Source organism: Puntigrus tetrazona, chromosome 17 (assembly GCF_018831695.1).
Source record: "Puntigrus tetrazona isolate hp1 chromosome 17, ASM1883169v1, whole genome shotgun sequence".
Taxonomy (NCBI): domain Eukaryota; kingdom Metazoa; phylum Chordata; class Actinopteri; order Cypriniformes; family Cyprinidae; genus Puntigrus; species Puntigrus tetrazona.
In genome coordinates, this window is record NC_056715.1 from 11,988,767 (window position 1) to 12,000,099 (window position 11,333).

Sequence of the window (11,333 nt, forward strand, 5' to 3'; positions counted from 1 at the left end):
AGCTTTCCATCCACTTCCGGGCCCCTGACACAGCTGGTGTGGGTGTGGACCTGGGCAGCCAGCCATGCGGCTTCCCCTGAGGCATCACTCTCCACAAACCCCGGACCACCACCTGGTCCAAGCCCTGCTCCCGTGGCCCCTGTTGTGTGGACCTTAGCGGGGAGCATGGACCAACGGGCGGGCGAAGGGACACAGAAGACACGAGTGCGTCTATCTGACACCCCCTGCTGTTCCCATTCAGATGATGATGTCATTATATCTTACATCAGAGCTCATAAATTCACTCCAGCATCCAGCCAGCATGGTTAAAATGCACTAAATGAGCTGCAACCCCCCAATAAAATATACTTTTTGCTGAATCATACGGCCAAACAGAATCTAATATTCCAGCCATGAAGTAAATATCTATAAATAACCTACATATAGAAATAAAACGCGGATGTTGTTCTTATTAAAATACATTCAACCTATGTGTGATTCAAATGTTGTTTCATCTGTGATGATTATATAAGGCTATGCACTCCTGCTTGCACAGCTCTGTATCCTGTGAAGCAGGGAAAACATTAATCATATCTGACTTCTGCTGCTGGATACATGGACCATCCCATCCCCCAGTTACTATATATGGAAGAACATACGTGATGCTCTACATACAAGAACACACAACTCTTTTCTTTCACAAACATTACATCATTCACGATCTAGAATCTCGACGAGCTTTGAACTGTAGTATTTGTAGTTTTGGGTCATATGCTGCACTATAAAAGATGAAGCAGTGAGATTAAAGAGGTATTAAAGTGATATTTGTAGTTTAACTAAAGTTTAGTTTAGTGTTACAAAGGTAATCTAGATGGTAAAATATGTGCATGCACTAATAAATATCCAATTCATTAAAAAAAAATCTAATAACCCACATAGCAACCAGACATCATGGTATATCATATTATTTTCGAATGAGAGTATATTCTCTAAATTATATAGTCCTCATATAAAATGATGTACCTTAATGGCAGAATGGTGCAGAATACTCTAAAAACATTGAGTGGTCAAACCAATTAGTTGATCATTCAAAACAGAGGGCTCATAAATCACTTTGGTCTAATGGGATCTTAATGGGGGAGATCAAAAGTGAAGTGCTTTTCTCTACAGTGTGAACATACCGCTAGCCTTTACTGGGACTTCACATTACCAGTCTCAGACTGTCAGGATTACTTTGGTCGATCAATATACTATCTTGAATAACTCTGCCCGCCAACACTAAGAGGTTGAAATTGCATTACAGATGGAGATGCTCCTCCCCAGACCAGACCAGATGAGTGAAGTCATTATATAAAAATAGGGTTGCAATGGAAAATACAGCAGGCTTTTCAACATGAAAATAGACAATGCCTCAAGGCCAACAGGACAGAGGTTTGCGAAGTAAACTGTAACGGCACAAGCTGCACTACTTGGGAAGTCTGAGATGATCATTCTCATCCCTCCTGACAAGAGAAACATGGGTGGGGCAGTAAAACAGTGAGAAATGCTTATTCTCTCACCTGCCAGAATAGAAACAAATAAAGGGTGCTGAATGTTCACAACTGTAAGTTCTTATAAAGGTTAAAATACATGACATATAGTGTTGATGTCCTGTTTAGGCCCAAGCCTTACTCACCCAATGAGTTCAGATGATCAAAGACCATGGTCGTGTCCTAGAGAGCTCCTTTACTTATACATTTCTGTCATGTCACGCACAAGAACGGCACGAAGTTCAACTAAACACAAGTAAATGTCATTCTGACACAATATAATTTTCCATTGTTACGAACTATCTGACCTTTTAGCAGGTGGGCGTAGTGTGTGTGTGTGTGTGTGTGTGTGTGTGTGTGTGTGTGTGTGCGTGTGTCTGTTATTGTAAATGGCTGAACAGTGACACCTTGTGGTTTACTTACAACATCCAACATGCGAGAAAAAATATATAATAAAAAAAACATTGGTGTTATTTAAACTTTGGCCGCTTTCGTCCCTGTAGACCACAAGCGATCAATAGGCTGAAACAAACTGTTTGCGTACTAATCAACAATTAATGTATATGGATCACAGAATTTTTTTGATACACTATTAATAGGTTATTTGCACTTACGAATTGTCAAAACAGCATTATATGGTGAAAAAAAATACACTATAGACATTTTTTGGGGGGGGGAAAGACTGTACCTGCTGTCTGTCATGCTAAGTATTATATAGTTTCATCATATAATATAGCATTTCATTTTATTATTTGAGAAATAAACATAGCATTAAAAATACTGCCATGTTTTGTCTGTTTTGTTTTATTGTGTGTGTGTGTGTGTGTGTGTGTGTGTGTGTGTGTGCGTGTGTGTGTGTGTGTGTGTGTGTGTGTGTGTGTTTGTATTGCTCCTTCAGACGTAATAATAATTTAAAATTAATATTGTACCTTCACGGTTTCTGTATTTTCACAGATGCGTCATATTTAGCTAATGCAGGCACTTTCGCGAAAAAAGAGACACGTTGTGGAAATGACGCAAAAACTAGGAGACAGTCGAATTCATAAAAATAAAAAATAAAAAATTTTTTCTATCATATTCTTTTTCTTAGAGCGAGTCGAATGTTAGGTGTCATAATTCTCGAAAAGTTTCAAATATTGTACTCGACTATTGCCTTCTAACTATAACAGAAATAACAATCAGTGTACATTAAAGCAGCATTACATTAAATTCGTGCTTTTGTAAGATAGTTTTTTTAGCGCAAAGCCTGCAGTTAATTTGGGACATTTTAAGATTCAGTCAGTGGAAACAAATGGCCTCCTGTTACACAGAGGTCCAATAATTATACAGAGTGGGTTCATTAAACTCCGAGCTTCATTAGACAAAGACGTTCTTCACAATTATGAAAAGGATTCCAAAGTGCAGCCTAATTAATTAGTTCTGTAAACAGCTCAAGGTTATATGTTTTCTCATGACTGGGAATTACTACCCAACTTTACTCTGGGGATTCAAAAACAAAACAGAGAAGCACAGGCTACTTTATAGTTAAGTTATTGTTGTATTATTTTAATTGGCTCATTTTGATTTCCTGATATAACATGTATGGGAAGACACAAATTAAATGGCTCAGAAGCAGTTTTACTGAGTCTATCAAATATACTAAAATGTATCAACCCGTAGTCGTATAACAGCACATCTAGCAGCACGCTGACTTTATGGAGTTTAGAAACTCTCACTTTTCTCAAAACCTATGTTTTTAAACTCTGATATATGCGGATATATGTGCATTCCAGATTCCTAACAACAGATAGAGCTGGCCTTGGCAAACGCATAAGAGCGATGAGTTATTACAAGTGCATACTGATAACACCCACATACATTTGGAAGAGAATGCATTGACTTCATTCCCATAACAAACCTTCAAATATCAAACATTGCTATTGCATAATTTTCATAGCAGGAGGCACTCTTGACAAAAAAAGGGCAAACCATTTCATTGCAAATTGCTTGCAATTTAGTAGCTGCTAATATACTTTTTAGATATGGGTTTATATGACAGAAGCAGAACATTGGAACCGAAGACTGCAGTGTTAACTGTGTTAGTATAATGCTTTAGCAGGTAAAATGCCTGGTAAACAGTATTGTCCCTCGCGCCAGGAGGGAGAAGGTCTATTTATATCTGATTGTTTTCACCGTGCAGACATCCAGCCACCATTCAGACCTTCCTAGGCTCTTCTCTATGTGAGGGAAATGATCCCTTCGAGCATGTCTTATGTTTATATAAGTTATAAACGCACTGCCGTGAAGACACCCAAGCGGGAAGCACATATCAACACGGCACTGTTATAAATAACAGCTGCAGCAGTGTTCAGCTGTGATGCACGATCCAGATAAATTATTTGTGGAGGCTATAAGACACACTTTGCAACAGACACACACATAGAACTGAAGCACATTTCGTAAAACGATAGTCTCTCTCTTAAGATGTCCAGTGACAGAGATGGTCGGCCTGAGAGCAGCCATATATGGCTAAAACCTTTGCACTCTCATCAAGCAGAATATGAGAACATATTTGCAGGATGAGTTGTCAGCACGGAGCCAGGCCAAAACAGTATAAATCAACAATTCCCCAACACTGGATACTCACCCATCGGAAGCCCCTCACAGTCTGACATTATGGAGTAAAGTGGAAAACTCTCTCTGAATGGATAGCGTCCAAAACAAAACTCTGTCGGTGAAACAAACGTCTCTTTGAGATTGCGTACACCATCCAACCACTCTGCTTCTGCCCTCGCCGGCCAGCTGAGAACCATGAGATGCAAAGAATGCATATCAAGCACTCATGGCCCCGGCCACTATTGGAAGATAAATATGTTTACACCCTCCCTCTTTCCTCTGGAGACAATCCATTTAATCGGACCGGCCTGCAACACTGAGAGGCTCCATTACTGGATACAAACGCTGTCACTCCAGCTATTTTGAAGCCAGATGATCCCATTCGGCCCTTAACAGTGGCTACAAATGAGCGACAGCTATTTGAAGTTTCATTTCTTGTTCTAAAAAAGATACGAAGACAAATAGACAGTTGTTTATGTAATACCTGTATATTCAGTGTCGCTTGCATCAGTACGTTTGGGAAGTAATCTTAAATCACTGTTATATGTGGATATTTCACTGTGTGAAAATTGTTGGAATTATGATGAATAAATAATCATCAGCACCACTACGAGCATCATCATCATCATTGTTGTTGTTTTGTAGTATTATTATTTTAAATAAGAATTCTCACTATTATTATTATTATTATTATTACATATGGAAGGTGGCAAAAGAAAAAAAGAAAGAAAAAGAAAAAAGAAAGAAAGGAAGGAAGGAAGGAAGAAAAAAAAGAAAGAAAGGAAGAAAGAAAGAAAGAAAGAAAGAAAGAAAGAAAGAAAGAAAGAAAGAAAGAAAGGAAAGAAGCAAGAAAGAAAGAAAGGAAGAAAAAAGAAAGAAAGAAAGAAAGAAAGAAAGAAGGGATGAAAGAAAAAAGAAAGAAAGAAAGATAGAAAGAAAGAAGGGTTGAAAGAAAAAAGAAAGAAAGAAGGGATGAAAGGAAGAAAGAAAGAAAGAAAGAAAGAAGGGATGAAAGAAAAAAGAAAGAAAGATAGAAAGAAGGGATGAAAGAAGAAAGAAAGAAAGAAAGAAGGGATGAAAAAAGAAAGAAAGGAAGAAGGGATGAAAGAAGGAAAGAAAAAAGAAAGAAAGAAAGAAAGAAAGAAAGAAAGAAGGGATGAAAAAAGAAAGAAAGAAAGAAGGGATGAAAGAAAAAAGAAAGAAAAAAAGAAGGGATAGAAAAGAAAGAAAGAAAGAAGGGATGAAAGAAGAAAGAAAGAAAGAAGGGAAGAAAGAAAGAAAGAAAGAAGGGATGTAAGAAAAAAGAAAGATAGAAAGAAGGGATAAAAGAAAAAACAGAAAGAAAGAAAAAGGAATAAAAAAAAGACAGAAAGAAGGGATGAAAGAAAAAAGAAAGAAAGAATGGATTAAAGAAAGAAAGATAGAAAAAAGATAGAAAGAAACAAAGATAGAAAGAAAGAAAGAAAGAAAGAAGAGAAAAAGAAAGAAAGAAAGTAGGGATGAAAGAAAAAAGAAAGAAAGATAGAAAGAATGAAAGAAGGGTTGAAAGAAAAAAAAAAGAAAGAAAGAAAGAAAGAAAGAAAGAAAGAAAGAAAGAAAGAAAGAAAGAAAAAAGATAGAAAGAAAGAAAGAAGGGATGAAGGAAAGAAATAAAGAAAGAAAGAAAGAAGGGATGAAAGAAAAAGAAAGAAAGAAAGAAAGAAGGGTTGAAAGAAAAAAGAAAGAAAGAAGGGTTGAAAGAAAAAAGAAAGAAAGAAAGAAAGAAGGGATGAAAGAAAAAAGAAAGAAAGAAAGAAAGAAAGAAGGGATGAAAGAAGAAAGAAAGATAGAAAGAAAGAAGGGATGAAAGAAGAAAGCAAGAAAGAAGGGATGAAAGAAAAAAGAAAGAAAAAAGAAGGGTTGAAAGAAAAAAGAAAGAAAGAAAGAAAGAATGGATGAAAGAAAAAAGAAAGAAAGATAGAAAGAAAGAAAGAAAGAAAGAAGGGATGAAAGAAGAAGAAAGAAAGAAAGAAAGAAAGAAAGAAAAAAGGGATGAAAGAAAGAAAGAAAGAAAAAAGGGATGAAAGAAAGAAAGAAAGAAAGAAAGAATGGATTAAAGGAAAAAGAAAGAAACAAAAGAAAGGATGAAAGAAAGAAGGGATGAAAGAAAGAAAGAAAGAAAGAAAGAAGGGATGAAAGGAAGATAGAAAGAAAAAAAAGAAAGAAAGAAAGAAAGAAAGAAAGAAGGGATGAAAGAAAAAAGAAAGAAAGAAGGGATGAAAAAGAAAGAAAGAAAAAAGGGATGAAAGAAAAAGAAAAAATTAAGAAAGAAGGCATAAAAAAAAAGAAAGAAAGAAAGAAAGAAAGAAGGGATGAAAGAAAAAAGAAAGAAAGGAAGGAAGAAAAAAGAAAGAAAGAAAGAAAGAAGGGATGAAAAAAGAAAGAAAAAATTAAGAAAGAAGGCATAAAAAAGAAAAAAAGAAAGAAAGAAGGGATGAAAGAAAAAAGAAAGAAAGGAAGAAAGAAAAAAGAAAGAAAGAAAGAAAGAAGGGATGAAAAAGAAAGAAAAAAGAAAGAAGGGATAAAAGAAAGAAAGATAGATAGAAAGAAAGAAAGAAGGGATGAAGGAAAGATAGAAAGAAAGAAAGATAGATAGAAAGAAAGAAAGAAGGGATGAAGGAAAGAAAGAAAGATAGAAAGAAAGATAGAAAATGAAAGATAGAAAAAAAGAAAGATAGAAAGAAACAAAGAAATAAAGAAATAAAGAAAGAAAGAAAGAAAGAAAGAAGGGATGAAAGAAAAAAGAAAGAAAGAAGGGATTAAAGAAGGGATAAAAAAAGAAAGAAAGAAAAAAGGGATGAAGGAAAAAAGAAAGATAACAAAAGAAAGAAAGAAAGAAAGAAAGAAAGAAAGAAAGAAAGAAGGGATGAAAAAAGAAAGAAAGACAAAAGGGATGAAAGAAAGATAGAAAGAAAGAAAGAAGGGATGAAGGAAAGAAAGAAAAAGAAAGAAAGAAGAGATGAAAGAAAAAAGAAAAAAGAAAGAATGGATGAAAGAAAAAAGAAAGACAGAAAGATAGAAAGAAAGACTAGACCTACTAGGAGTAGTATGTGGAGTAGAAGTAGTATGTGTAGTAGGAGTAGTAGTAGGAGTAGGAGTAGTAGTAGGAGTAGTGTAGTATGTGTAGTAGGAGTAGTAAGAGTAGTAAGAGTAGTAAGAGTAGTATGTGTAGTAGGAGTAGTATGTGTAGTAGGAGTAGTATGTGTAGTAAGAGTAGTATGTGTAGTAAGAGTAGTGTAGTATGTGTAGTATGTGTAGTAGGAGTAGTATGTGTAGTAAGAGTAGTATGTGTAGTATGTGTAGTAAGAGTAGTATGTGTAGTATGTGTAGTATGTGTAGTAAGAGTAGTGTAGTATGTGTAGTATGTGTAGTAGTAGTAGTAAGAGTAGTAAGAGTAGTATGTGTAGTAGGAGTAGTATGTGTAGTAGGAGTAGTTTTTCTACAAGAAGGGATGAAAGAAAGAAAAAAGGAAGAAAAATAGAAAGAAAGAAGGCATGAAAGAAAAAAGAAAAAAGAAAGAAAGAAGGGATGAAAGAAAGAAAGAAAGAAAGAAGGGATGAAAGGAAGATAGAAAGAAAGAAAGAAAGAAGGGATGAAAGGAAGATAGAAAGAAAGAAAGAAAGAAAGAAGGGATGAAAGAAAAAAGAAAGAAGGGATGAAAGAAAAAAGAAAGAAAGAAAGAAGGGATGAAAGAAAAAAGGGATGAAAGAAAGAAAGAAAGAAAGACGGGATGAAACAAAAAAGAAAAAAGGAAGAAGGGATGAAAGAAAGAAAGAAAGATAGATAGATAGATAGATAGATAGATAGATAGATAGATAGATAGATAGATAGAAAGAAAGAAAGAAAGAAAGAAAGAAAGAAAGAAAGAAAGAAGGGATGAAGGAAAGATAGAAAGAAAGAAAGATAGTTAGAAAGAAAGAAAGAAAGAAGGGATGATGTAGTAGTAAGAGTAGTAAGAGTAGTAGGTGTAGTAAGAGTAGTATGTGTAGTAGGAGTAGTGTGTGTAGTAGGAGTAGTTTTTCTACAAAAAGGGATGAAAGAAAGAAAGAAAGAAAGATAGAAAGAAAGATAGAAAGAAAGAAAGAAAAAAGATAGCAAAAAAGAAAGAAAGAAAGAAAGAAAGAAAGAAGGGATGAGAAAAGAAAGAAAGAAAAAAGGGATGAAGGAAAAAGAAAGAAAAAAGAAAGATAAGAAAGAAAGAAGGGATGAAAAAAATAAAAAGAAAGAAAGAAGGGATGAAAGAAATAAAAAGAAAGAAGGGATGAAAGAAAGAAAGATAGAAAGAAAGAAGGGATGAAAAAGAAAGAAAGAAGGGATGAAAGAAAGAAAGAAAGAAAGAAAGAAAGAAAGAAAGAAAGAAAGAAAAAGAAAGGTAGAAAGAAAGAAAGATAGAAAGAAAGAAAGAAAAAAAGAAAAAGAAACATAGAAAGAAAGAAAGAAGGGTTGAAAGAAAAAGAGAAAGAAAGAAGGGATGAAAGAAGAAAGAAAAAAAGAAAGAAAGAAAGAATGAGAGAAAGAAAGAAAGAAAGAAAGAAAAAATGGATTAAAGAAAAAAGAAAGAAACAAAAGAAGGGATGAAAGAAAAAAAAGAAAGAAGGGATGAAAGAAGAAAGAAAGAAAGCAAGAAAGAAAGAAAGAAGGGATGAAAGAAAGAAAGAAAGAAAGAAAGAAAGAAAGAAAGAAAGAAAGAAAGAAAATGAAAAAAAAAGAAACAAAGAAGGGATGAAAGAAAGAAAAAAGAAAGAAGGGATGAAAGAAAAAAGAAAGAAAGAAAGAAAGAAAGAAAGAAAGAAATAAAGATAGAAAGAAAGAAAGAAAGAAAGAAAGAAAGAAAGAAAGAAAGAAAGAAAAAGAAAGGTAGAAAGAAAGATAGAAAGAAAGAAAGAAAAAAAAGAAAAAGAAACATAGAAAGAAAGAAGGGTTGAAAGAAAAAAGAAAGAAAGAAGGGATGAAAGAAGAAAGAAAGAAAGAAAGAAAGAAAGAAAGAAAGAATGAAAGAAAGAAAGAAAAAATGGATTAAAGAAAAAAGAAAGAAACAAAAGAAGGGATGAAAGAAAGAAAGAAAAAATGGATTAAAGAAAAAAGAAAGAAACAAAAGAAGGGATGAAAGAAAAAAGAAAGAAAGAAGGGATGAAAGAAGAAAGAAAGAAAGCAAGAAAGAAAGAAAGAAAGAAGGGATGAAAAAAGAAAGAAATAAAGAAGGGATGAAAGAAAAAAGAAAGAAAGAATGGATGAAAGAAAAAAGAAAGAAAGAATGGATGAAAGAAAAAAGAAAGAAAGAAAGAAAGATAGAAAGAAAGAAAGACTAGACCTACTAGGAGTAGTATGTGTAGTGTAGTATGTGTAGTAGGAGTAGTAAGAGTAGTATGTGTAGTATGTGTAGTAGGAGTAGTATGTGTAGTAGGAGTAGTATGTGTAGTATGTGTAGTGTAGTATGTGTAGTAAGAGTAGTAAGAGTAGTAGGAGTAGTATGTGTAGTAAGAGTAATGTAGTATGTGTAGTAAGAGTAGTAAGAGTAGTAAGAGTAGTAGGAGTAGTATGTGTAGTAAGAGTAGTGTAGTATGTGTAGTATGTGTAGTAGGAGTAGTATGTGTAGTAAGAGTAGTATGTGTAGTATGTGTAGTATGTGTAGTAAGAGTAGTACGAGTAGTGTAGTATGTGTAGTATGTGTAGTAGGAGTACTGTAGTATGTGTAGTATGTGTAGTAGTAGTAGTAAGAGTAGTAAGAATAGTATGTGTAGTAGGAGTAGTATGTGTAGTAGGAGTAGTTTTTCTACAAGAAGGGATGAAAGAAAGAAATAAAGAAAGATAGAAAGAAAGAAAGAAAGAAAGAAAGAAGGCATGAAAGAAAAAAGAAAGAAAGAAAGAAAGAAAGAAAGAAGGGATGAAAAAAGAAAGAAAGAATGGATGAAAGAAAAAGAAAGAAAGAAAGAAAGAAGGGATGAAAGAAAAAAGAAAGGAAGGAAGCAAGAAAGGAAGAAAAAAGAAAGAAAGAAACAAGGGATGAAAAAAGAAAGAAAGAAAGAAAGAAAGAAGGGATGAAAGAAAGAAAGATAGATAGAAAGAAAGAAGGGATGAAGGAAAGATAGAAAGAAAGAAAAAAGAAAGAAAAAAGAAAAAAGAAGGAAAGAAAGAAGGGATGAAAGAAAGAAAGAAAGAAAGAAAGAAAGAAAGAAAGAAGGGATGAAAGGAAGATAGAAAGAAAGAAAGAAAGAAAGAAGGGAAAAAAAAGAAAGAAAGAAAAAAGGGATGAAGGAAAAAGAAAGATAAGAAAGAAAGAAAGAAAGAAAAAGAAAGAAAGAAAGAAAGAAAGAAAGAAAGAAGGGATGAAAAAAGAAAGAAAAAGGGATGAAAGAAAGAAAGAAAGAAAGAAAGAAAGAAAGAAAGAAAGAAGGGATGAAAGAAATAAAAAGAAAGAAAGAAGGGATGAAAGAAAGAAAGATAGAAAGAAAGACAAAAGAAAGATAGAAAGAAAGATAGAAAAAAAGAAAGAAAGAAAGATAGAAAGAAAGAAAGATAGAAAAAAAGAAAGATAGAAAGAAACAGATAGAAAGAAAGAAAGAAAGAAAGAAAGAAAGAAAGAAAGAAAGAAAGAAAGAGAAGGGATAAAAGAAGAAAGAAAGAAAGAAAGAAAGAAAGAAAGAAGAAAGATAAGAAAGAAAGAAAGAAAGAAAGAAAGAAAGAAAGAAAGAAGAGATGAAAAAAGAAAGAAATAAAGAAGGGATGAAAGAAAGAAAGATAGAAAGAAAGAAGGGATGAAAGAAAAAAAAGAAAGAAAGAAAGAAAGAAAGAAAGAAAGAAAGAAAGAAAGAAAAAAAAAAAAAGAAAGAAAGGTAGAAAGAAAGAAAGATAGAAAGAAAAAAGAAAAATAAAACATAGAGAGAAAGAAAGAAGGGTTGAAAGAAAAAAGCAAGAAAGAAGGGATGAAAGAAAGAAAGAAAGAAAGAAAGAAAGAAAGAAAGAAAGAAATGAAATGAAAGAAAGAAAGAAAGAAAGAAAGAAAGAAAGAAAGAAAGAAAGAAAGAAAAAATGGATTAAAGAAAAAAGAAAGAAACAAAAGAAGGGATGAAAGACAAAAGAAAGAAAGAAGGGATGAAAGAAAAAAGAAAGAAAGAAAGAAAGAAAGAAAGAAAGAAAGAAAGAAAAAAGAAAGGTAGAAAGAAAGAAAGATAGAAAGAAAGAAAGAAAGAA

The 11,333-nt window shown here is 33.2% G+C and overlaps 1 protein-coding gene across 9 annotated transcripts in view; it reads right to left on the minus strand.

Moving 5' to 3' along the window:
* The window catches only part of eml1 (EMAP like 1), a 47,928-nt gene extending 43,604 nt beyond the window's left edge, over positions 1-4,324 (minus strand). For all 9 annotated transcript variants that reach the window (XM_043263669.1, XM_043263671.1, XM_043263665.1 and 6 more), the window contains exon 1: positions 4,135-4,324. In XM_043263669.1, the coding sequence (XP_043119604.1) occupies positions 4,135-4,318 (184 nt within the window). In that variant the 5' untranslated portion in view covers positions 4,319-4,324. The remainder of the gene's footprint in view (positions 1-4,134) is intronic.
* Positions 4,325-11,333: the final 7,009 nt, after the last annotated feature.